The sequence below is a fragment of the Aspergillus pseudoviridinutans genome (genome assembly GCF_018340605.1).
Source record: "Aspergillus pseudoviridinutans IFM 55266 DNA, scaffold_6, whole genome shotgun sequence".
In the NCBI taxonomy this organism is placed as follows: Eukaryota; Fungi; Ascomycota; class Eurotiomycetes; order Eurotiales; family Aspergillaceae; genus Aspergillus; species Aspergillus pseudoviridinutans.
The window spans coordinates 1,620,353-1,645,668 of record NW_025091286.1 but is presented as its reverse complement, the minus strand read 5'-3'; the positions used below and the strand labels follow the sequence as shown (position 1 = coordinate 1,645,668).

General features: G+C 49.7%; 9 protein-coding genes across 9 annotated transcripts; 5 read left to right on the top strand and 4 right to left on the bottom strand.

The window, feature by feature from the left end:
* Positions 1–7,034: 7,034 nt before the first annotated feature.
* Asppvi_009001 (uncharacterized protein) lies at positions 7,035–7,355 on the top strand (the record flags this gene model as incomplete). The annotated part of the gene is made up of 1 exon (XM_043304863.1): positions 7,035–7,355. The coding sequence occupies one exon, from the start codon at positions 7,035–7,037 to the stop codon at positions 7,353–7,355; it is 321 nt and encodes a 106-aa protein (XP_043160798.1).
* Positions 7,356–7,501: 146 nt separating this feature from the next.
* On the bottom strand, positions 7,502–7,997 carry Asppvi_009000 (uncharacterized protein; the record flags this gene model as incomplete). The annotated part of the gene is made up of 3 exons (XM_043304862.1): positions 7,502–7,777; positions 7,824–7,907; positions 7,962–7,997. 3 exons carry the CDS (start codon positions 7,995–7,997, stop codon positions 7,502–7,504), a joined length of 396 nt encoding a protein of 131 aa, XP_043160797.1.
* Positions 7,998–8,518: 521 nt separating this feature from the next.
* On the bottom strand, positions 8,519–8,751 carry Asppvi_008999 (uncharacterized protein; the record flags this gene model as incomplete). The annotated part of the gene is made up of 2 exons (XM_043304861.1): positions 8,519–8,685; positions 8,733–8,751. 2 exons carry the CDS (start codon positions 8,749–8,751, stop codon positions 8,519–8,521), a joined length of 186 nt encoding a protein of 61 aa, XP_043160796.1.
* A 1,244-nt stretch (positions 8,752–9,995) lies between these two features.
* Asppvi_008998 (uncharacterized protein) lies at positions 9,996–12,118 on the bottom strand (the record flags this gene model as incomplete). Its single annotated transcript, XM_043304860.1, has 3 exons — positions 9,996–11,520; positions 11,567–11,958; positions 12,005–12,118. 3 exons carry the CDS (start codon positions 12,116–12,118, stop codon positions 9,996–9,998), a joined length of 2,031 nt encoding a protein of 676 aa, XP_043160795.1.
* A 708-nt stretch (positions 12,119–12,826) lies between these two features.
* On the top strand, positions 12,827–14,298 carry Asppvi_008997 (uncharacterized protein; the record flags this gene model as incomplete). The annotated part of the gene is made up of 2 exons (XM_043304859.1): positions 12,827–13,287; positions 13,338–14,298. 2 exons carry the CDS (start codon positions 12,827–12,829, stop codon positions 14,296–14,298), a joined length of 1,422 nt encoding a protein of 473 aa, XP_043160794.1.
* A 636-nt stretch (positions 14,299–14,934) lies between these two features.
* Positions 14,935–16,826, top strand: Asppvi_008996 (putative flavin containing polyamine oxidase; the record flags this gene model as incomplete). The annotated part of the gene is made up of 7 exons (XM_043304858.1): positions 14,935–15,065; positions 15,110–15,140; positions 15,188–15,325; positions 15,375–15,402; positions 15,448–15,467; positions 15,511–15,763; positions 15,814–16,826. 7 exons carry the CDS (start codon positions 14,935–14,937, stop codon positions 16,824–16,826), a joined length of 1,614 nt encoding a protein of 537 aa, XP_043160793.1.
* A 3,991-nt stretch (positions 16,827–20,817) lies between these two features.
* On the top strand, positions 20,818–21,516 carry Asppvi_008995 (uncharacterized protein; the record flags this gene model as incomplete). Its single annotated transcript, XM_043304857.1, has 1 exon — positions 20,818–21,516. The coding sequence occupies one exon, from the start codon at positions 20,818–20,820 to the stop codon at positions 21,514–21,516; it is 699 nt and encodes a 232-aa protein (XP_043160792.1).
* Positions 21,517–22,928: 1,412 nt separating this feature from the next.
* Asppvi_008994 (uncharacterized protein) lies at positions 22,929–23,735 on the top strand (the record flags this gene model as incomplete). The annotated part of the gene is made up of 1 exon (XM_043304856.1): positions 22,929–23,735. The coding sequence occupies one exon, from the start codon at positions 22,929–22,931 to the stop codon at positions 23,733–23,735; it is 807 nt and encodes a 268-aa protein (XP_043160791.1).
* A 108-nt stretch (positions 23,736–23,843) lies between these two features.
* Positions 23,844–24,829, bottom strand: Asppvi_008993 (putative short-chain dehydrogenase/reductase family protein; the record flags this gene model as incomplete). The annotated part of the gene is made up of 4 exons (XM_043304855.1): positions 23,844–23,900; positions 23,949–24,132; positions 24,182–24,721; positions 24,768–24,829. 4 exons carry the CDS (start codon positions 24,827–24,829, stop codon positions 23,844–23,846), a joined length of 843 nt encoding a protein of 280 aa, XP_043160790.1.
* Between the last annotated feature and the right edge of the window lie 487 nt (positions 24,830–25,316).

Below are 25,316 nucleotides of genomic sequence, written 5' to 3'. Positions count from 1 at the left end.
TGTCCACGCCGGCTTTCTAGCTGCTTTACTTGGGCATTAACGATCCGTCAACTAGACGACAGGGAGCATTGCTCTGAGAAGACAGAGCCGTAGGAGCAACCGGTACATCCGCCGGCAGCGGACTAATTTACACGGGAGCCGCATGAAGCTCGGAGAATAACGTTGCTGGGGTAGTCATGGCAGCCGAATCCCACTGAGCACGCACAAACGGCCAATCAACGGGAGAGAAAAACGCATCCCATTCATTCTACGGTCAGGATCCGTTGTAATGCTTGCTGCTGGGATGGCTATTATGCCATGCGTGGCCTGACGGGGCCACATGTTCTCTGCAAACATATATACTCCTCTCCTTACAGCAGAATAGCAGTTAGCTACAGCCAGCAGACCCAACATAACACGTTGACTGAGTGACATATTGACAGTATACAGCAAAACCAAGAGACCCACTGATGTCCTCAGACTGTAAGATAAACTTAAGCTTCGTTCCATACAATGGCCAATTGCAGCAGCAACCGAGGACAGGTGCGGCTTATCTGTTTTCCAGGAGTCCGAAGGGTCCCGGTTGGTCCGATTCCATGTGCAATCTACCCTTCATCACCAGTGATCGATTTTGACGCACATGCTACAGATGTGGGAATGGAAAAAGGGCACAAGAAAGAGAGACCGACAAGGTTTCATTGATATCCCCTATACGCGAACCTGAATAAAGGATAATCGCCCTGACGCGTGGAGTAGGGCAAGCATAGGTTCATGGATGGCGATACACCGATACCCATGAGGCAGCCACAGCATATTTGCACCGTTTAGCATTATCCACCGACTTTGTCGAGATATTTCTAAGGATATTGGAAGGCTATTTGGTGTACAATTGATGTGGCGAGCCCGGAGGACAAACGATTCCAAGTGAGTTCGTAGGGTCGAACTGTCTTGACCAAAATCAAGGTGAGTGACTGACCCTGCGGCCGTCAAGGTATGCCGCAGAGTGCTCTTGGCTGTGTCCCAAACTAAGATTGTCCCGTCGCTAGATCCGGACGCCAGTAGCCTGCCATCTGGGGAATATGCCACTGATTCAACTATCTCCGAATGGCCTTCGAAGCTCCACTGCAGGGTACCAGTGATAATGTCCCAAACTCTGACAGTCAGGTCCGCGGAGCCAGACGCGAGAAGTCGGCCGTCCGGCGAGAAAGATACTGACGTAACTGGGTATAGACGGCCCTTGAGGCTCTGCAGGTCACCTGTCGTTGTGTCCAAAAGTTTGGAATTCCGAGTAAAGGAATCAGGCGCAAGCAGCTGGCGATTGGGTGAGAATGTTATTGAGCCAAAACCACTTGAATTGCCGTGTGAATTCTTCTGTGGTACACCCGTCGTGACGTCCCAGACCCCGACTGGATGACCAGGGGGTTTAGATGCAAGCAGTCGTCCGTCGGGTGAGAACGCGAGTAACTGAGGTATCAATGCCTCTATTGTTCCCTGCAAGGCACCGGTAGCGGTATTCCAGACTCGGACTGTCCTATCAATAGAGCTAGAGGCAAGCAGCCGGCCGTCCGGCGAAAGTACCACTGACAAAACCTGGCCTGTATGTCCCTTAAGGACCTGCTGAGTTCTGCCTGTGGCGGTGACCTGGAGGCGGACAGAATTATCAATGGTGCCGACAGCCAGTAGTTTGCCGTCAGATGAAAATGCAACTGGCATGGCGCGACGTGGGACTTTCTTGTCAGTGCTGCCAGTGGCCAACAGCTGGCCGCCTGGCGTGAGTGCTGCTGACTTGATCCAGCCTGAATGGCCCACGAGAACCTGCTGCAGGGTGCCGCTAGTGGTGTTCCACAGTCTGACTGTATTATCATCTGATCGTGATGCCACCAGCTGGTCGTCCGCCGAGAAGGTCACTGACTCAACTGAATTTGCATGGCCCCTGAGATTGTGAAGTAGGGTGCCAGTCGTAGTGTCCCAGAGTCGGACCGACATATCAAAAGATCCGGACGCCACTAGACGTCCATCAGATGAGAATGCTATTGCAATGACTTTTTGTGAATGGCCCTCGAGCGTTAGCTGCAGATGGCCTGTAGCCGTCTCCCAGATTCGGACTTTGTTATCAGAGGACCCCGATGCTAGCAGTCGGCCAACAGGCGAGAATACCGCCAACTCGACCAAATGTGAATTATTTTCGTCGGTCTGCTGCGAGGTGCTTACGACGGCATCCCAGAGTCGGACTGTATTGTCAATAGATCCGGAGGCCAATAGTCGGCCGTCTGGCGAAAACGCCACTGATTCGACCATTCCTGAATGCCCTATGAGAGTTCGCAGCAGGGCGCCTGTGGTGACCTCCCAAAATCGGACTTGGTTATGCATGAAGCCATGGTGGCCAGATGCTAGAAGTCGGCCGTCAGGCGAAAACGCCACCGAAGATACTGAGTTGGAATAGCTCTCGAGAGAGAGCTGTAAGGTGCCGGTGGCGACGTCCCATAGTCGAACTGTCATATCTAGAGATCCGGAAGCGACTAGTCGGCCATTAGGTGAGAATGCTATCGACTTAACCGAGTGAGAGTGGCCCTCAAGAGTAAGTTTCGGAGCGCATGGAGCCGTCTTCCAGAGTCGGACTGTCTGATCCAGGGAACCTGATGCTAATAGCCGACCGTCAGGAGAGAAAGCAATTGAATTAACCCAGTTTGTATGGCCCTCGAGAGTTTGCTGGAGAGTGCCCGTACCAGAGTCCCAAAGCCGGATTGTCTTGTCAGTAGAGCCAGATGCCAGTACTCGGCCGTCAGGTGAGAAGGACACTGAATTGACCGGGTMCCGATGGCACTCAAGAGTCTGTAGCAGCTTGCCTGTGACGGAGTCCCAGAGTCGGACGGTCTTGTCAKCAGAGCCAGACGCCAGTACTCGGCCGTCAGGTGAGAAGGACACTGAATTGACCGRGTMCCGATGGCACTCGAGAGTCTGTAGCAGCTTGCCCGTGTCGGAGTCCCAGAGTCGGACTGTACTATCATAAGAGCCGGATGCCAGCAGCTGGCCGACAGGTGAGAATGCCACTGACTTCACATAATCCGAATGGCCCCCAAGAACCTCTAATGTTGCACACCAGGTTTCTTCAGCTTGTGATAATTGGCAAGCCCATTCTGGTAGCTCCGTCTTGAACTCTCTGCTAAATATCGTCGTTGCAGGGGCAAATAGAAGCCCTGAGCAATAGATTTGAAGAGGTACTTTGTCGGCTATTTGTCGATTTGCAAGCACAAACCGCTTGGCGTCATGCAGAAATTCGGACATTTCAGCATCGTTATCATCCTATAAGAGTCAGGCAAATCTAATGAAGACCTCTAGAGAAACATACATCAATAAGTGTTTGCAATGAAGTAAGTCTCTGCACAACTTCATTTGCATAACCCAGAATGCTCATTGCCTCCATCCAATGCAGGAAGTGCTTCCGAAGGAACAGAAAGGCTCTATCCTTTCCGGCAGCAGGATCTTTGCTTTGCGTCAGATGATGTGTCCAATAACGGCAGCAGTATTGTAATTCCGGAGGGATATATTTGACGATAGTCTGACTATCAATTGCTGAACGTTCTGTGCCTTCATTTAGCTCGCATATATTTTTTCGTAACCCTTCACACACACGGAGACATTGCGTTGTCAAATTTTGGTGCACTTCCTTCGCATCGATCCAGAACGGAGTCTTTCCCTGTGTCTCTAAATCGAGAAGGAAGTCCCGAAAGGATAAATGAAAGAGCCGCACCGGCTGGGCCCGGTTATTAGGTACATTAAGAACCGACGGTAGTGAGTTTAGCCTCCGGCTAATACGGCTTTCAGAGGCGCCCAGCAGCCTGGAAAGCGCGACAACTGATAGTGGGCTTTCAAGCGTCGCAACTGTACCAATGACTTCCTGGAATTCTCGAACTAGCTGCCTTTCTTGCAGCTTAGTCTGATCTTTAAGAAGCTGATTCAGCACAGGGAGATACAACCTATCGAATTGAGATCCATCATTACGGCGAGCAAGGATTTCAGCCAGGCCGTCTACCGGGTCCCACCGGGGGTCCTCCAATATGCGGCACGCTGTAGCGGCGAAGATGAACAGAGGAACTGATAATTTCACCAGTCTATGAGTATCAATTTCCCCAGGCCAATCGACAGGAAGGGAATGGACCGCCCGGATTGCTGAAAGTCTGTGTTCCAAGAACAAGGATATGTCATGCGCTACCTCTGGCTCGGGGATGTCATGGAGAACGAGATCTTCATATTCCCCGATTGCGATCCTTGAAAATCCTAGACGAATCCCTATTTCCGGCCTACTTGTCACAAAGATTCGGAAGCGCAAGGTTTTGGAGTTTCGTAATCGTGGAAACAATTGGAGAATCATTCTTATATCCTCGTCACATTCACACTCATCTAGTGCGTCAATCACTAACACCACGGTCGGAGGCTGATCATCGAATAGTCTTAAGCTCATTATTGGTTGAAGAAGTAGCTTGTCGAATTGCTCCGGTAGTGATTTCCCAGTGATATCAGGTTCCTCGTCAAGGACTTTCTGAACACTTGGAATCAGCTGAGGCAGGCGTGCCACTAACTGTCTTGTGATTGTCGGAAAAAGTTTAAGAGCACTTCCTCTGTCCCCTTCGCCCCTCTTGAAGAAGAAACTGGCTCCTAATATATGTGCCTCTTTGAAGGTTTGTGCCACCGTCCGGGAGATGGTCGACTTCCCCGTTCCGGCCATCCCATTCAACCAGAATATGTATTCCCCTTGTGGTGATCTGGCCCACTCTCTGATTTGACGAAGGAGCTGGGTTCTGGTGCCAGGAAGACACTCAACCTCGTGTTGATCCATGTACGAATCAAACTCGGCCCCTCGGGCAACGGGCAATCTATCAAGACTTAAATTCCGATGGATACGTGCCGTACTCGAAGCCACTCCGGTTAAAAGAGCACTTTGCCAAGATCAGCCCAGGAAGCTAGAGAAATCCGATCCAGAACATACGTTTGATCAACTTGGAGTAATAGGGTGAAGGATGATTTGTATCTCTCTAGATTCTGGATGATTTTGTCCACCTCTGGTTGATGGAGGGGCCACTTAAATGCCCGGATTCCAAATCTTCTCATAAGGTCCTTCCCTTTCCCCGGATCAATCATCTTTTCGAGTGTCGAGAGCTCTGACATACAACCAGAGACGCTATTGATGAGCGATGATGACGAGGCTATTTCTGTGCTGCGAGTATCTTCAAGAAGTTCCCTTATCCTCAGCGCAATCGTTCTAAGGTCCTCGACCGTCTGTTGCAAGGCGGTGATGTCGTCGCGTGCGTTCTTCACCTCTCTGAGGTAGCCACCGCATATTTTCAAAACACTCCCGGTGAGTTGGATAACTGCGATGACACTTGCTGCCGCCGATAGTCCTTCCATCTTGAATCTTCCCAAAGCAGTGGTCTCCCTCGGAGATAGTATAAAGGGGAGAAGCAAGAATAGAAGCAAGAATAGGAGCAAGAGAAGAAGAGAATGCGAACAATGTGGACTTGAAAGACGCCGGAGGGGACAGAGTGGCAACCCAGAAAAATGAGGAAATAAGTGGAAGGCAGTGTCAAGATATCCGGTTATTGGTGGGGTTCCGTAGATGAGCCTGTACAGCCTCAACACCTCCGCGGCAAAAGCAATAAATCATGTGAGAGCAAGCTGATAGAGTAACTAACTAACTATATCCCTACAGAATATCGAACATAGCCGACATCCCATCTAGATAGTTAGCCAAGCACCGGGAACTGAACGTCGCTTTACAGGCAAGATTATGTGGTGCTGATTCTGCCTATATCTGATGGCCTTGAGGCCTCTTAAAACAGCAAGCAGCGTACTCTCAGCAAAATCACGTTAGGTTCAGCTAATCAACTAATGAGATTACATTATTTAGGTCACAAGTTGTGGCACGGTGAAACTAGTGGGACGGCGAAGGCTGACCCTCACCCCTATCACCCGCCCCATCACCCTGTCGCGCGACCTCAAGGCGGCACTGCTCACCTGCTAGAGCCAGAAGGGCAGGCGTCTTGGTGCTCGTAGATTGTTGCTCGGTAGGTGATGTCAGACATAGGGCTAATAGTTTAGGCTAACTGTTAGGAAAACAGCACCTTTAATATACATAGAGATTAGGGGAAGCTGTGGCCATAGAAATTAGCCAGGATGATCCCAAGGCAGACGATAGTTAGAAATACTCATAAAACGGCCATCGAAGTAGCCATTTTCAGCCGTCTGCTAACTGTCACTTCGTTAAGTAGAGTATAAATATAAGAGGCCTAGTAGTAATACATAAAGTAGCCTATATTTTAACTAATATAAAAATCTACTATTATACTAGTCACTGCTAGCTCTGGGACAAAGGCAGAACCTAACTAGCTATGGAATTAGACCTAGTAATCTAGTGGCAAGATTTCTACTGATCTCAATAGTAAATTACCAGGTAATACCATTAAAGGCCACCAAGTGACCTCGCGACCTGGCGATGAATGTCCTCTTTTAGGCCTTGGGCTGGGCTGGACTCAGTGGACTGCATATCAACTACCCCAGTTAGTAGAAGCATTGACAGTATAGAGTATACTGAACTGGATCCACCCTTGGCAGGTGGCTCCCATTTTATACTACGGTAGGAATTCCAGGCTTCACCATCCACAGAAATCCTTCTAACTTAACGGCTAACTAGTGTTAGTGCGTCTGAAGAAAAGATAATAACCAGGTAATCAATGCTTCTTCCTTAATCGGCCTCAGGTGTGATTTCCTCGGGGGTATATTTAGGTAGTTGAATCAATCAATGATAAAATTGATATACTGGCTTACTTCTGCAAGTGTTCTTTCCGAACACTTCTCATGACGACGCTCCTGTTAAAAAGAACATTGAAAGACACATGGACGTGGCGACAATAATTTGTTGGTCGGTGCTCCTCGCCATCACATCGAGATACGCCATCTGGTACGTGTCGACATTCCGAAAGCACTGCGCATCGAAGGTTTGACTCCTCTGCCAAGTCTCCGGATCTACACCCCTCGTTATCGGTATTCGCCCGTGGTGTATGTGGCCTCGCCTTACATCGCGCCGCTGTTCAAATACCTGTTCTTCGGCTGGGGGGAAATGGATGCGATATGCCGTTCGTGACGGGACATGGCAGCACAAGGGGACACTGCCGCGTAAGGAACTCGGATCGGACGTGTACTGGCTGCTGGGTCCCGGCGGTCCTCAACTATGGGTCGCCGATGCCGATCTGATCAGCGAGATCACGCACCGATGGAAAGACTTTCCGAAGCCGGTCATGTATTACACGCAACTGCTCTTTGGCGAGAATGTGCTCACGGCTGAAGGCTCGCTGTGTCAGTTCCAACTCAAATGCAAATGATATGAGAGTAAGCTCCTGAGTTATGCGCTAGGAGGCTTGAATAAATGTGACTAGCACATGCAGGTTCATTAAGTATCATATAGTTAACAAGAATCCAGGTACCATCCAGTCTTAACTGCTTTTGAGAATCTCAATACACGTGAATATCAATCAATTTTCGGTTTCTCCAGTTTCTGCGCCTTATCATCAACATCACTATGCTGATGAAGAGGGCTCTCAGTCATTTTCAGATTTGTAAATGGTTTATCGCGAACATCCTTGTTAGCATCTTCCTCAGCATTACTAGTGCTAGGAACTGGGGCGTAGGGATGCGAAACGCTTCCCCGCTGCGGATGGGCTCGGCCAGTATTGATTGCCCCGACATCAGTTACTCGGTCAGCTGTGGAAAGAGCGAAATCTCCAGAGTCGAAGTATTTTCGTTCCTTTCACGCATCAGCCAACTGTTGCTTTGTATCTCGACAAACGTACCTTGGCCTGCTGGTCAAGTAATCTTCCTCTTTGAGGCAGCCTTCCATAGGCGCGAAGGAGACCTTCTTCGTCCCTGTGGGTTGACTAGAATATAATAGCTTAGCGAGTAAACTATAGTTATAGTGTATATGACCTTACCCCGGGATTTGATTGTTTCTTTTGCTCTGGCTCCATTTCTTGTATACCTCTCTAATGTTTTGAGATGTTAACACCGAGCATGTCTGATCAGACCCACTTCAGTTGGGAATGACGTACATCACAGGACGGCAGCCCGCGGACAGTCACGTGTCAATCACCGTTGGTCGTAGCACTTGGCTCAATGTACGAGAATAGTTATTCTATCCATATATGGTCAATTTAAGACTGAATTGCCTCGATCTACTCATTATTAGATCTACATTGAAGTTGTGAAGCGGAAGTATTGCTGAACAGGACAATGCATTGTAATCGACCGTGTAAAGTAGACAATACAACGCATTTTAAGACCACCGCGGCACGAGGTCGGAATGCAAGACACCTGTTTCAAAGTCGGATAAAGTATCACGGCGCTATCTCAATAGAGAGGAACAGAAAAATCCACAAGTAAGCGACTCATAATCCTGCCAGCAGAGATTATGAACGATGATTGCACACGCAATATATATGCAAAACCGACACCATTTTATCATTAATCATTATGCATTGACGCCAGGAGTTTATTTGATCTCGTAAACCTCCGACGCATGCTGGACATCGTGCAGACTGCCTTTGTCTCCGTACGCATCCATCAGCTTTTGATTGTGTCGGATCCGCTCTTCCTCTTGGAGTTGGTAACGAGCTTGTTGGGCTTGAACTTCATTGAGGTAATTGGCTATGCCGAATCCTGCATCGTGTCAGTTGCGTTAGGAAGATTTACAGCTTAGGACCTACCAGCTGCAACGACAGCCATGGCTGGGAGATATCTGCTATTATGTTAGTGATTATCCATTGATAACTACGCAGAAACGTACAGTTTTCCTACCCTCCCTACTTTGAAGCTGGGGTAGGTGGGCCGTGGGGAGTGCGGGGAAGGTGAGGCGAATGAGGACATTTTGGTGTGTCTTGTTTGTGGTGGTTCTTTTGTAGTGGTTCTTAAAGATCACTCGATCTTGTTGTTGCTGCGGTTGAAGAATTGAGAGGACAGATATGGGGATAGAGAGGATAATATGTCATTCAGGGGGATCGAGGCAGTGCCAGTGGTGGACAACATGATGCTGCGGGTGTGGCGTTAGCAGTGGCCTGATTATCATATGACCCTATTCCCGAAGAGGAGAAACTGCGGAGGAAAGGAAGAATAAATAATGGGGCTCTTGCGGGGGTTCCATCCCATAGCCACTATCGATTCACGGACAGCCAATCAGATTGGCTTTAATCAATCATGATATTTAGCGTGTTTGAGGGGGAAATTGCGTGGTCATTGCGGGTGAGGATTGGTACATAAATGAGGGGATGAGTTTTCTCCGAGTGGGCGGCTTGCTGTCAGGAACAGCATGATTCCACATAGACTTTCTCAATATGTTATTTATCTATCAGTTAATATCTGCTTCGCCGTGCATGTTCAGTTTGCAATATATACGTTATGTCAATCTAGGTCGATGGGCCACCTTAATGACATTGAGCAGACTTTATTCCTTCAACACTCACTGGGTATTGATGACAGGCATATGAGAGATGATTTAAGTCTCAATGGCATTGCTAAGCCTATAGCAGATGTTGTTATAATGACACTAAACAGAACATCCCGGATGATTTTTACTTCCCTTGCCATAGGGTAATATATCCAATGATGGTGGACACCTTGCTCAATTCTGAAAGGATTTGGGTGCCTGAGGACACAAACAGTAGCGCGTCCTACACGTCAACACTATTCTCTTCATCTCTGACGTATAGAGATCTCCCGTCTCATCGTAGATCTGGTCAAGACTATTCTCCGCTTATCTCCTCTACTTGAGACTTGATCTGTCACATTCGCAAGAATGCCATAAGAGCCTTAATTCAAGTTGGTGCGAAGGATAGTCAGGATGAAGAAAGGTCTGCGTCAGGGGGAGCTCTCTTGCGAGGTGATCCACGAAATGTCGAGGTAAGGAGAGATCCGGAGCGCTTGCTTACTGAGTTTTGCCGTACTACGCCCATGTAGTTTGATGCTGGAGTGGCTCAATTGTGGGTCGATGCTAGGCCTAAATCTTCAAACATCAGATCGAAGAGTAGTCGATTCCCAGGTTTCCATGAATGGTCCTCAAGGAGCTTCCGAATCATATACAGCCACGAGCTGACCAGACCAACCGTCGTCACATTGTCACTGACCGAGCCAGGAGCTTTTACCTGCATTCGCCGATACAAGTCTGCGTCGGTCCACAAACGATAGAGGCATTCCGCGACTCGGTCTGTATCCCGTACTTTGACAATAAATCCCGTCTCTTTATCAATAACCTGATACGGCAAGCCACCAACGTCCGTAACAATCACGGGTTTGCCTTTGCGGAGTGCTTCCGACACCTTGATTTCAAAGCCTTCCCGGGTGGAGAGCTGAAGGACAACTTTTGACTTGGAAAGAACGGCGTTCAGGACCTGGTCAGATGGCTTCGCACGGACAACGGCAATCTTATCGGCGAGATGAGCCATTGCTATATGAATATGATCCATGGCCATGTCGAACATTTCACTTGCATCTGGATCGTCGACAGACCCATGTCCGCAGATGACTATTTTCGGGATCTTACTGTCAGGCTTGGCCTGTGTCAGACGCGTGTGGAACTTGTGATACGAGTCCAAGACGTCGATTATTCCCTTTGACGGGTCAAACCGGGCGATTTGCACAAAGTACTCGTCAGTTGGGTAATCGATCGTTGGCATTCCTGACTCGTGGCACCACTGGTTGAACAGCCGGCCATAGTATGCGACATCCGAATCGATCATTTCCTTATTGAGTCCGTCCAATACATCCGTCGATGCGGGAGAGTGGCCGATTATCGCGTTCGGTACGGTAGGCGGCACAGAGTCGGGAATGGGATGGCTGATAAACACATCGGCATGCTGCGCACGATGCCATAGCCAGTCCCATGATCTGGCCTGAGGTGTCCCAGGCTTGCACACCAGATCTACTCGGATCTGGATGTGGTTGCGGAAGATCACCGGCCGGTCTGGTGCCTTCTCCTTGGCAATGGGAATCAGATCCGGCAGTTGCGGGTCGTCCACCACGACGATATGTGCGCCACCGTTGGACGGATGGTCAAGAGGTCCGCCGGGACAGGACCAGGCGCGTTCGCTGTTGACGCTTACCCATCGTCGAAGTTGTTCCTCATTCTCTTCGGTTAGATAGTCGTTGGGCTTTGCGACGCCTTGGAAGATATTATGGTTCATCTTGGTGATGCGGAAAACGCCGGATCGCGGCTGCGGCACGTACCATTGCACGTCCAGGTTCAGGAGCTTGCTCAGTCGAAGAAAGGCATGGCGGATGAGGGCGACTCCGCCTCCCTGGGGTGTTGCGCTGAAGAGGGCAATCCGGACTTTCTTCTCTCGAACCTGTGCTGCAAGCCGTTCAAGCGCCATCCATGTTCGCTCGCTAACTGTGCCTTTGTAATCGTCGAGCGTTGCCAGATGCATCATGAATCCAGAGTCCACTTCGACTACACCGCGGAATCCAACTTGCAGGAGTGGTATGTTATTCGGACCGAAAAATCTGCTTGCGTTAACGAGATCCAGCCTGGCCGTGTTGTCGAATATACCTCACGCATCTCATGGCCAGATACTCCGCCTGCTCATCTGCATCCCGTGTCTCCCATGGAATTTCCTGCTCGTAGCGACCGCCCAGCGCATCATGCTGCGGGACAACCAGCGGCATCACATCGAGCTCTAGCCAAAGCCGGGAGGCCAGTCGGGGACATATCTCTGTCAACTCGGTTGGAAGACAGGTACCGATGAACTTTTCCGCATGATCTAGGCTATATTTCCGGAGCTGCTCGAGGATAAAATCAGTGATGTTGACATCGAGGTTCTTCGCGGAGATATGGAATCGATGTTCGAGAAAGTCCAGCGGGTAGACTGCGTCTCGGACGGCGATTACAATGTGAATACTCTGCTCGTCGACTCTTTTAGCGGTGATGCCGGTGTATCGGATCTAAGTTGTCAGCTCGTTGCGGCAGAGTGATGGGACGACGGGATACCTCTGAAGTAGGACCCGACCAGGCGGCGAGTTTCTGTTCTTCCTGCCATCTCTTTTTCTGGTGCTCTGAGATCCGTCGTTGGAATGAGTGTATACTACTTGCGTATGCATACATGCTGTAATTATCTAATGATGTATTAGATCTATGGTATCTTGAGTAGAGTGAGAAGCAGCCAAAGCTACGCCATTTTATTGTCCCCCAACATAAGGTTCAGTGTGTCAGGGCGTGTATCATGTTTACATCATCGTCTAATCAGATCCTATGCCCTGTGGCTACAGCCATGGTTAGGTCATCTTTCCCGTGGGGAAGAAAGCTTGATTTATTGACAGCAGCTGCGGCCCATGGTTATTGATTCAGCATATTGTTCGGCCTTGAATAGCCAGCTTTATCACTATTCAGTTAAGTAATCTTGAAGACTTATCTAGTATGTATTCTACTGATATAAGAATAACTCTCTATATATTAAAACATTGTGTTCTTATGACATCACAACCATCATATAGTTATTTATTCATGTATCTCGCTAATCAGAAATAGAAAATACAGCTGTAGAAGACAAGAAGTTCCCATTAAACAACGTAAAGAAGAAGTCTTTGAGACATTTCTGATATAGGGATGATCGGCAGTTTATGATGGATCCAAAACAGTGGGATTTACAGAGTCGTTTCTAACTGATTATGGCGTCATCCGGAGTGTGTGAACGACTAGGCAAAGCGGGGTATCAGCTTCAGCTTTTCCACCCACCTCTCACACAATACCACGCTACCCCCTTGACTTAGTACAGCACCACTCCAAATGGTCCCCTAACACCGTAGACGAAGCATGTCCGGCCTCGAAATCCTCGGCGTAGCAGCCAGCATCCTCCAGATCGCCGACCTCGGCGCCACCGTCTCCGTCAAGCTGTGCACCTTCTACCGCCAGCTCAAATCCGCCGACCACGCGGCGCAGAGTCTCTCAAGCGAGGTCGCGCTCACCTGTAGCATCCTCCGTCAGCTAGGCGAGAATCTGAAGCAGGACGAGCAGACGCGGCTGTATTCTGCGCAGGCGTTCGAGACGGCGCAGGAGGTGCTGCGGGAGTGCGAGAAGGTTTTTAAGCGGATTAGCGCGGCGGTTGATGAGTCGCGGGCGGATGCGACGAAGAATGCGATTCAGCGGGCGGCGAGGCGGTTTGGGTTTGTGTTGATGGAGAGGGAGCTGGACATGTTGAAGGGGAATCTGGAGAGGTTGAAGTCGACGATGTTGCTTCTGTTGAATGTGATTATGTATGCGGGGCAGTTGCGGGGGTGAGTATTTGCGCTTTGGGAAGGTGGTGAATGAGCTGACGGTTCTGCAGTCGGGCCGAGTTGTCTGTCCGCCAGGAGCAGAAGGACTTGATCAAGGTGCTGGTGGAGGAGAAGAAGGCAAGCGAGGCGCGACTCGCGGAATTGAGGCGATTCGATCAATTGGTCAAGGATATTGAGTCTGCCGATATCAACAGCTCTCAGGGATCAGCTGGGCAAGAAGCGCTACCTCCGTACGAGTCCCTGGCACAGGAGGACGCATTACGTGAACTGCGGACGTATCACCGGCTCGTTAAGCGGCTACTCCAAGAAGTGGATGCGTGCAGATCGGGCATTGAGCGGAGCCGGTATTCGAGATTCAGGAACGGAGTGGTCAAGGTGCATGCAGCCGAGGTTGAGGCGTTTCGACGGGCTCACGGCGAGATTGTTACTCGATTATTCGAGGATCCGCTGTTTAGTCTTGTTCCTGAGACGGATGTCGTCGATACACAGAATCAAGAGGATGACGAGATTGAGGCTGAAAGGCGACGCCGCAAAGAAGAAAGAGCGAAAAGAAGACGAGACGAGGAATTTGCACACCATGGGAGTTTCCCTTCCGAGCCATACGATAGAGATCGTCTACCTTCACAGTCATCGGGCTTTAACCCGTACGCTGGTCAGATCGAGCATTCTACTCCGATGATGGAAATGACCAATCCCTATCCGCCGCGTGGCAGAGCTTTCGGCGACTACGAAGGAACTATTGAGGGCGTTCCTCGGCGTATCGGTCCCAACATGGCCTCTGTTCATGCTCCGTCGGAAGGCCAGTCTATTACCAGAACAACCAGGCGGCAGGTCAACCACATTGCTCGGCAACGACAGGCTCCTTCCAGGGGCAAGGTAACGGCATTGGCTGGATACGAGGTCTATTTTGATATGCCAGTTCCTGCTGTGAACATAGAGCTAGAAGCCAAGAAAGCTGCTGATGCGGAGGTGGACGATTTACTTCTGAAATGGACCACTATAGCAGAATGACCTCTTGGCTTGATTTAGGTACGTGTCTTTTGATGCAAGTCCAAGTGCCAGATTCCTAGGGTTATTGGCATAGAAGGGCCTATTCGGAGTACGCATGTGCTGAAAGACTTCGCGTGGTATATAGTTGCTCCTGGGTTTCAGGCATAGTAGGAATAATCACGAGGATACTAAAGAACCATCCAGCTGATCATCTGATAACTTCGAGAACTTATCAAATTCATCCCCGCCTAGAGTTGTATGTACCTCCCTTACTTCTATTCCGACCTCATCAGTGGCCAACAACCACCAAGCAAACATGCACCTCAGTTTCGAATCCTTAACAAATCGACGAATAAGTTCTTATGATCATGACCATTCCGCCTGGACTTACCCACTTCGTCACTCCTCTCATCCCCTGTGGACGGTTCCCAGTCGTCCCGATAAGCCTTACATGCCAAGGCATCGTTTGATTCGATCACAAGATATCCCGCTCGCCGATCATGTGCCCAAAAGTAGTACAAAGAGGTCTCAGTGGTCCGTTTTACGCCTCATTCTTCATTGTTCTTGCTCTTTGTGGTTTGGAGCGATAAGATAAATATGACGGGGCATTCGGATATGGTTTTTCTGTCTTGTTCACCGAACTGTTGAGTGTTGTTGATGAAGATGCGGTTGAGATATGTACTTCCTTTTGTAACGGGTTGGATACTGCGGAATTGTGAGGGATATGTGGCGCAGCAGGTGCCTTTCAGGGATGATGGGAGGTGCGCAAAGACTACCGTGGCTATCTTGTAAGTGAATATTCTAATATATCAGCAAGTGCTGACGGTAGAAGAGGAGGAGGACTGACAGGGATTACTGCCGCTGTAAGTAGTATACTTCCATATGCGATGAAAGTGACTGATCGTAACAGCAAGCGCTGGCAAATGCATCTATTGATGATTTTCTTATCCTCGAGTATAGAGATCGGCTTGGGGGTAGATTGAGACACGAGGAGTTTGGGGAGGATGAGAATGGGAAGCCGTATGTGATAGAGCTGGGGGCGAACTGGGTATGCGGCTCTTAGGATCTCGTGCATAGATGAAAGTTGACTGGCATAGGTACATGGAGTTGGAATGGGCGTGAGAGGTGTGTATTGTCCAGCTCAATATCCCTTCATGCTAACGTGCTCAGAGAACCCTATTTGGCAACTGGTGCGTCTCTCCTCCGGATTACGGCAAATATTAACAGCCCCAGGCCAGAAAGCATAACTTGAGTGTCACACATTCCAACTACAGCTCGATACGCACCTACGACGAAACCGGCTTCACCGACTACCGACATCTCCAGCGCGAGTATGCCAAGGCCTACCGCACCGCCTCAAGAGAAGCAGGGCGCATCATGATCGAGAACCTGCAGGATCAGACGGCGCGGACCGGCCTCGCGCTGGCCGGCTGGCGACCACGGAAAGATGATTCGGCAGCGCAGGCAGTGGAATGGTGGAATTGGGGTATAACCCTCCCGTCACCTCGAGGCCGACATCACTGATCTCGGTTGTAGACTGGGAATCCGCCCAAACACCTGATACCAGCTCCCTTGTCTTCGGACTCGCCAGTGAGAATATCACTTTCCAACAGTTCGGATTGCGGAACGAGATGGTCATCGATCCGCGCGGCTACAGCGCCATCATCAACGGCGAGGCCGCGACATTCCTTTACAGAGAGAATGGCGATCCGAGGATGGATCCTCGGGTCCGGCTGCAGACACAGGTCACGGAGATCGAGTACTCCGACAAAGGCGTCACCATCCGCAACAGGGACGGTAGCTGCGTGGAAGCTGCGTACGCCGTCTGTACATTCTCTCTTGGTGTTCTGCAAAACGATGCAGTCAGATTCCGTCCTGCACTGCCGGAGTGGAAACAAACTGCTATCCACAAGTACACCATGGGCACGTATACCAAGATCTTCATGCAGTTCGATGAGATGTTCTGGCCGAACGATACTCAGTTCTTTTTGTATGCGTCGCCGACGACAAGAGGGTACTTTCCCGTGTTCCAGTCTCTGTCGATGGAGGGTTTCCTTCCCGGTTCGAATGTCCTGTTCGTGACGGTTGTGGATACAGAAGCCTATCGGGTTGAGAGGCAATCCGATGCTGAAACGCAAGCTGAGATCCTCGATGTCCTTCGGCAGATGTTCCCGGACAAGCACGTCCCCGAGCCGAAAGCGTTCTTCTACCCGCGCTGGTCGGAGGAGCCCTGGGCTTATGGCAGCTACTCCAACTGGCCGGTTGGCACGACGCTGGAGATCCATCAGAATCTGAGAGCAAATGTACAGCGGCTGTGGTTTGCTGGGGAGGCGACGTCTTCGGCGTATTTTGGGTTTGCGCATGGGGCTTGGTACGAGGGGAAAGAAGTAGGAGAGCATGTGGCTGCGCTGCTGCAGGGCAAATGTGTTAAGTTGCAGGGGCAGAAGGCTTGTGGAGAGAGGAGGCATTACGAGATGCTGCATGGGACGACGCCTTTGGAGGCATATAACGCGATTAATGGCTGGCCAATCAGTAGCGTTGAGCTGTAGATTCACTGTTTTATTTGTTTCAGGGAATATGGTGAATGAGAATGATCTATAGTTGATTCATTGGGTTTCTGATAGTGAATAGACTGATATTATGTTGAATATTTAGTCCTTCGGCTTCCCTCTTACTGCTTAGATTCCGTCATCTCTTCTTAAGCCTATACATGGACTTCTGGATATATTCTCAGCAACATCTTTGATAGTCCATGGCTGGTCTACACATCCACTGCCTGAGCGATTTTCCATCTCTCCATGCAACTATCATGGAACCATAGGTGACCTTCTCCTTTCTCGCCAATTCAGCTATACTTGTATTTTCACTTCCCCCTGAAGGCGATATAATGACCAGTATCTATTCTATCACAACCATGATAAGCGCTTGGACCACGACCATCCCGTTTTGTGGGCCAGTGTTATCTACGATGACAATTCTGCGATTTCATGTGGTTCTCCAGGTGCTAATCGAACTTAGCGACGATGGTAGTTTACCATTCCGTGAGGTCCCTCGTGAGTGCCGTCTCCGGCACTCGTTGTGAAGACCCGTACGTTTCCATAGCTTTCCTGGCTTATTAACATGCTAACATCGGTGTCGACCAGGAGTTCCGGGAATGGCGAGCAAAGCCCTCGGCTTATCTTGTCGGGGCTTCGTTTAAACACCGACGGCGAGGTATGCCTGCTGCAAGCAACTTGTGGAATCTCTGAGATCAATGTTTAATGAAGGTAATACAGTGCGTGTGCAATGTTGAAACCCCATCAAGATGAAAGCCACTGTTCAGCTCTAAAGAGTTTATCCTGTCTCTTCTGGCTACACTTAAGGTAAGTCTATCAAAGACAAAGCTACACCTTGATCGTCTATGGAAGTATGATACTAACGATGTGGTTTATACAGTTCCAAGTCAAAGAAGAGCTCTCCTTCGGTTAATGTGAAGAACGATGGCCAGAAGCCTGTCATGAAAAAACCGGTCCCTGTCTCAAAAGCAATATCGAGGAAATGGTTTTCCGAAAAAGATGAACGAACGCAAGGCTGATTCGGCAGCAAAGGAGAAAGCTACTCGATGGTCTCCAAGCTAAAAGGTCCGGGGGTGCTTCCGAATGGAAGCCCCCAAATCCGATGAACGCCCCAGTGCCCTTCGTCAGAAGGAGAAAAAGAAAATCCAAAAAAAGAAAGCCCATACGTTGAAAAAGCGGAAGACGGATTCGTCCATCGAAATGCTGGTAAGACTTTCATTGCCACTACGTACATATAGTAGTGAGCCGCGGTTGAAAGAAATTTTTAGGAGTGAACGAGAGAAAGGCTGACCAGGCAGAAAAGGGTGAAATGGACGCCATGACCTCACCTTTTCGTTTTGAGTCTTCCTTCTTTTCTTCAATTATGGTGAAACTGAGCTCCAAAATTTGCACAACAGGAAAGTGCATATATCATCGACGCTGATATATCGATATCGCATACACACCGCCGCCAGACGGCCCCCTGGACTGGGAGATTATGTTAAGCTCCTGTCAAACGCACTATCAAATCTTGCGGCTCTTCTATGATGCCAAACTCGCGAGTTCCACGAGGGGTAGCACCGGGCACTCGGGCAATAAGCCTAACACGGCGGATGTTTTTGGGCCAGTCGGTCAGACCTGGCGCTAGTCCAGGGGATATTCCGCCTCTGGACGTAGCGAGCCATAGCCCGGATTGAAATGGAAAGTACGGGGTATAGAAAGCTCCCTTGCATCCCTTTTCTTTCTTTGAGTGCCCCTCTACCTTCTGTACCCGGGGATTTTGAGAGGCAGCCATGTGAACGCATTGTCCCTTGGCATGGAGCTACGTCCCGGAGGTCGAACGCACCACCCAGGAACCATCCGTCCTACAAGGAGAGACACTCGATAGCTTTCTCAACCCAAACCGTGTACTACCACTTCACCTTCTACACTCAGATGCACGAACAGTCCTGCCACACAACATGACTGCATTGTCCCTTGGCCCTATTCCCATAGCAGCACTGTGAAAACGTCGAGCAGAGATCCCGCAGGTGGTCTGACAGTATGGGGTGCGTGCTATCTCGGAACCATGCATCGAAGCTAAATTAGAAGCCTAGCCAATCGTTTCCTGTGCCTGTTTCTGTTCCTGCTCCCGGTGCTGATCTGGTTAGTTTGCCAAGGTGGACCACTTTGGGCAACAAATCTTCGATCGGAGCGGGGCAGGATATCGGCTGCGACTAGGTGGTTGTGCAGATTGCGAGACAATCCGACGCAGCATGGACACTATGCTGAGAGAGCCTGCCAGCCCCAGTTATTGAAGGATGCCGACGGACGAGCTACGACAGTTCACTCACATATATGGGATAACACTTTCGACGGTCAAGCTGATTGGTAACTTTCGTTTCCTCCCTCTACTTATATCAAGAGATAATACATCCAAAGTGAGTTACTGACTATAGATGGCAAAGATCCTGGTTTCTCGTCAATGCTAATAAAAATTATCAAACTTAGAAATCCAGACAACTGCAAACACCGCCAACCACAGAAGACATTGTTCATTTCCTTGAAACAATCATCTTAAAACTCAAACCCAGACCTCAATGTAACAATACAGTCAATGCACAACCCCTAAGACATGGCATCGTGCATCCCTTCACAGCACTTAAATTCAGATATCAATCCTTCCAGATTGATACGCAAATGGCTATGAAAGTTGATTTATGTATCAACAGACTCATACAGGAGGGTCTGCTGGTGGAAGGGCGGTCATCCCCCAAGCATGGGCAGGCTAATATATTGTACAGAAAATGGCAACTGCTTGGTTGGACGACGCTATTAACCATGGCACTGTCTCGTGGGACGTTCATTTACTGAAGCTGTGTATGGTTGTACTGCAGAGCGCTGTCGGCTGTCGTCCCGGTTCGTCTAATCTTCCCATCATTTTGAATATATGTACTGACGTCTAACTCCAAATAGGAGATCTGACCCGAAACCTGTTCGATAAGAGACTTTTCCTAATACGGAACGGCATTGCCATAACTGCTGGCGATACGTTCGATGCCCTTCATGGGCAAATAACTCTCCGTTTTACCAAAGGACATAAGTACATCTATCCTTCCCTAATCATGCAGCATCCCATACTCACAGACGTGAGGCCATTATGATTGCTGACAGTGTTTAGACTCAAGTATATAAGGGCTATAAGAAGATTCTGATAGTGTTGAACGCTGTCGGCGGCTACCATCTGCAATGCCTGTATCTGAAGGACAAAGAAGAAAGAATTTTTGAGGTAATCGCAAGGCTGATCGATGAAGGCAAACTCGAGGAAGCGGAGGAGACCAGAAACAACTTTCCCTTGAACCTAATGAAGTCGAAGTCAGGCTTATCATTTGGGGAGCAACTGAATGGTGATTGAAGATTTTTCTGTCTTCGTGCTAATTGCGTTGTCTGCTGCGTTCCTCGCATTCTGAGTCTGTCTCCTTGATCGCTAGGGTTGGTTGCAGTTACTGATTTGCCTTTAGGTTGGTGACGTGGGCGCTAGTTAGATCCGGAAGGAAGGTCAGGATTGTCAACCTTGTTTCTGGTGACCCTGCAAGCCCCAGGGTCACTAATGAGAAGTGAGAGGGGGCCGTTGTTCCAGTCTGATCCGACACATACAATTTCGACAGCCAGATAACCCAGACAAATGGAAAACATTGCTCCGCACAAAAGACCTGTCTATCCTCAGCATTGGTTGAACCGCGACAGCGCAATACCGCCTTGGGTTGAGCCTTACGTATTAGACCAATCGACACTCCCAAACACGTCAAGCTCACCGATGTGCAGTTTTTCAAGGTAATCACGGATAAATCCCTCACCGTGGAGAAGAAGTACAGCAATCGGCCCCTCAACTTCACAAGCAGACCTGGAACATATTCCTTGAAAAGTCTGGACGCTCCTGAACTTTCAGTTAACTTCAGCGGCAAACGGTGTCCCGTTATGTTACAACTGTAACCTTGAGTTCGACCGAAGTCAGGATCCAGGATTCATGTTCATACCGACTGATCTACAATACTTCGTTGATTTTGAAGTTAAGGACCGCAAGAAGAGAGTGTCAGCAGTGAGGGAAGTCCCAACGAATGTTATGTATCGAGACCATCTGGTCGAGCAAGGAATCATCCCGAATGAAGCGGCTAGTGGCCTTTATCGGCCAATTTTCTTGAAAAACTACCTGCTTGGCGGCCTCATCTCCCCAGAGCAGATCGGAAGATTAACAATGAAGCTCCCTCTGGCACTCCTGTTGGCTAGTGGAACACTTCAGGTCGCCTCTCAGCAGGTGCCTGGACTGCACAAAGTCCTTGATTATCCCTCCCGCGCAATCACCCTCGACGACATTGTCCCGTCCTCCTGGCGTAATCCAACCACGGGCGAAACCGACCTGAAATGCTGTCCAAGGGGAACCGTGTATCACCCAGCGAGACATCTGTCCCGAGCAGGCAATCTTCCAGGATGGAATGTGCGTCCATACCAGTGGACCGCAAAAGTCTGGACGCTCCAGAACTCACCTGGTGTCCTTCGATTCCATCATGGAACCGCCCATCCGTGTATTGTGCCGCCTGAATACCAAGGTCGCGCTAGGTTGCTGTGCGAACTGCCTATGGAATGGCAAGTTCGAGCGCTGTTCTTACAATCTTGTAAGAGTGGTGCCCGGGACCCTACTGGTGGCACGTACCTGGCTCGTATCTGACGAGTCTTCTGTGTCTGTGTTCGTGTAACACGTCTCCGGTGTGAATACCTTAAGTGTCTACGTTGAATAAAACCCCCCTCCCCCCCCTCCCCGTCTCTGAATTTTTTTTCTTCACCACCACCACCACCTCCTCCTCCCCATCAGTCTTTTTTTTTTCCCACCAAAGCTTTCACCTACGTCGAGGCCTGTTTTTATCATGGCTGTAAGTAACGTTATGGGATCTTCATAATCACTGCTCAATGAAGGTAATATAGTGTATTTGCAACGTGCCGAGCTGCGATTATGAAAGTCTTACCCTCTTGCCAGGAAGCTACAATACTAAGAACCGCGCCTTGCTAAGCAGAGTCATGCCAAACGTGGATCCATGACTATATCCAAGAGTGCCTGATGGGGTCATGCCAAAGTCGCAGCTGGCATTCTTAATGGGAAGTGGACATTGCTTATCCCCGAGAATAATCCCGACATTGAGGCTTATATTGACACCGAGCTACATGAGGGCCTCAAGTCAGACAGGTTGTGCATCGGAAATCCAGCTATCATGCATGAGGATTCATTGCCGCTTGGTATCTTTGAGATCCTTGTGGCCACCAGTGCACGTCTTGGAAGCCAAGAGACTCACGAGCAGAAGGTCAAACTTTTGACCCAGTGTGTCCATGGGTGCAGCATTATACCCACAACAGACGGGGAAATGGGCAATTTGACACTGTCGACTGGCTTCAGGCAGTCTTCTAAAGATGCTAGGGGGTACACACAGAATATAGGTAGCAGTTACTAGTTTAGGGTGTGGTTTGATCTAGTGAGCTTGATGCTTGGACCAATGGAGCTCTTCGGATTCTTGCATTTAATATGATTGTATCCGAAATGAGAGCACCAGACGAGAACCTCGACAAGTTTTCTTGGGGGAAGCCGGCCTCTAAACTCTAGATGCCATTAAATGACGGGTCATTTCGATGTCGATAATGGTCCATATACACGGCCTCCGCGCAGGATGTTCGACCAGATAAGATCGAGGAATGGTATTTCAGGGAAGGAGAACAGAGCGACAGGATGGAGCCAGAGAGAACCCATGCAATCGTTGAGTGTATGGCCATAACGTTGCTATCAGTAAATTGAAATCGACCAGTTCCCGTTCACTAAAGATTCGAATCATGTTTATTATTTAGTACAAGCACCATAAAGTACTGACTCATTAACCCGACTAAAGTGACCTCAACATACATACATACTATAGGCAGCTGTACATATCTCCCGTCTTCCGAATCTGCCTAAGGCATATCAGAGGATCCCACGCAACCCTAACGACATCACCACAGTTTAGATCATACTTACCATGGTTCTCGTCGAAAAACCCTGCCTCGACTGCACTCACTGCATTCCTACATCCCCTCCAGCTCATCATCGACAACTACAAAATGGCCGCAACCTTCGACTTCAGCTCCAAGTTCCTCTCCGAACTCCCACCCAACACCCCCGAGCTAATCGCTCCGGACATCAAAACCATCAAAGCCGCACTGCGCCGCCAACTCGGCCAAACCCCCGTCATCGACTTCATCATCCTCTCCTCCGTGCCCCCAGACGCCATCAGCCGACTTATCATCGACCCACGTGCAGGCGGCGACCCCAAGCCCCTACGCATGTTCTACAATGCAGACGTACGCAAACTGATCATCAACCCACCCAGGTTCCCACTGGAGATTGCAACGGGCTACTTTACACGCTTTATTATGTTACAAACGGATCTTTGCGATGAACTCATCCCGACAGGCTCAGCGACGGTGGAAGATGGACCGTATGCCAAAGAGCCGAATGCTTCGTACATGGTGGAGCACACGCTGCGACTGCGACACAAATGGCCGAACTACGTTATTGAGACGGGGTTTGAGGATATGCTGGGTCGGTTGCGGCTGCATAAGGAGTGGTGGTTTGGTCAGTCGGATGGACAGGTGCGAGGGGTGTTGATTGTTGGGGTGAGTAGAACGGCACGGAGGGTCGTCATTGAGAACTGGACGCAGAGGGGTGGTTCTCCGATCAAGGAGCAGGAGGTCAGTATTTCTAGAGATGAGGAGGGGGTGGTTGTTGTTGCTGGGGATACGCTGAGAATCAAATTTGAGAATCCTTTTTTGCGGCCTGCGAGTGATGATACAGAAGGAGATTTGGTATTTCCGCGCGAGGGGTTGGAAAAACTGGCTGCAACAGTTTGGAGATATTTGCCTTTTTGAATGCGGTGTATACTACACGGCGGACCTGAGATTGTAAAAGAAATGTGCTGATTAGGCTCAGATGTTGTATTCCGACGGTATGTGAAGTGATAGCTACTCGAGATGAGATCAATGGCCAAGGTTCTTAGGAGCAGCAGTGGCGGGGCCTTCAGGGGTAACGTAAGCCTGTTATATGTCAGCCTGATTGTCTGAGCCATGAAGTAAAACTCATACCTTAGTCATGCCTCCATCTACGACAAAATCGCTTCCATTGACGAAACTGCTCTCGTCGCTGGCAAGGAACACGACCGCATGCGCCTGTTCAATGGCCTCGCCAAAACGGCCTGTCGGGAAGTGGACCTCGCGGCGGTGGCGCTTGGGCTGATCATCACCCAGCCAGTCTTGCAGAAGAGGAGTACTATACGCGATTAGCAGATACTCGCTGTCTAGCGATAAAAGGAGCTTACTTGAGAGGAGCAGGGCAGAGAGCATTGAACCGGAAACCCTCACGAGCGTGCACAATCGCCAGCTCCCGAGTCAAGGCAAGAACAGCACCTTTGCTGGCTGTGTAGGCCAGCTGGGGTGTGGCGCTTCCCACCAGAGCAACCACACTCGCCGTGTTGATAATGCTACCCCTGTTCTTCTTGTGACGACGCAGACTCAGCACCGCATGCTTGCAGCCAAACCAGACACCCTTCACGTTGATGTTCTGTGTCAGATCCCAGATCTTCTCTGGTGTATCGACCGCATCAGCGTCATCAGCGTGCATGATGCCCGCGTTGTTGAACATCACGTCCGTTCCACCCCAGCTATCCTGCGACTCGACCATGGCCTGGACTTCAAATTCTTTGGAGACATCGCACTTGATTGTCTCGACTCGGGGCGCGTTGGGGACGACTTCTTTCACTTTGGCAAGGGCTTTCTCGAGAGCGGGGGCGGAGATATCGGCCATCAGGACATTGGCGCCTTCGCGAGCGAAGAGGATACTAGTTTCAAGACCGATACCTCTGCCGGGGATCAGTATGTCAATTGAGTAATTGGAAGATGACTTACCCTGCGGCACCAGTGATGATGGCATTCTTGCCTTGGAGTCTTCCTCGAGGAGCAGAGGCCATCTTGTCTGTGAAGCTGCGATCAGTGACTGCAGGTTGGATAATGTGGGGTAATCGATGGATAGGAAGGGGGAGTGTGAATGGAAAAGGTCTTACTATGAACTTGGGAAGTTGCCAGGAAACGACAGACAACCTACAGCAGCAATTGAGCACTCAAGACACTGTGGAGGAAAAGACGGTCAGGAGTCGACGACCCAGCACGAGAGATACTGTGACACAGTTCCGCCGCGGGGCAGCTGTGGATCGAATTATCTAATCGCCGGATGGCCGGTGACGATAACAGCTGGCGATAATGCGATGCTCGTGTGCAAGAAATATAGTTAGCCACTGGGCAGAAAGACATCTTATCTTTGTCTCTTCAATCATTTTGGACAAGTGACTAGTACTTCCAAAATAACTACCATGAATCGACCACGTCCGTCCAATCGCAAACAGGGCCAAGGTAAGAGCCCTTGTCGATGGTCAACAGACCAGTTGATAAGCTCCGATA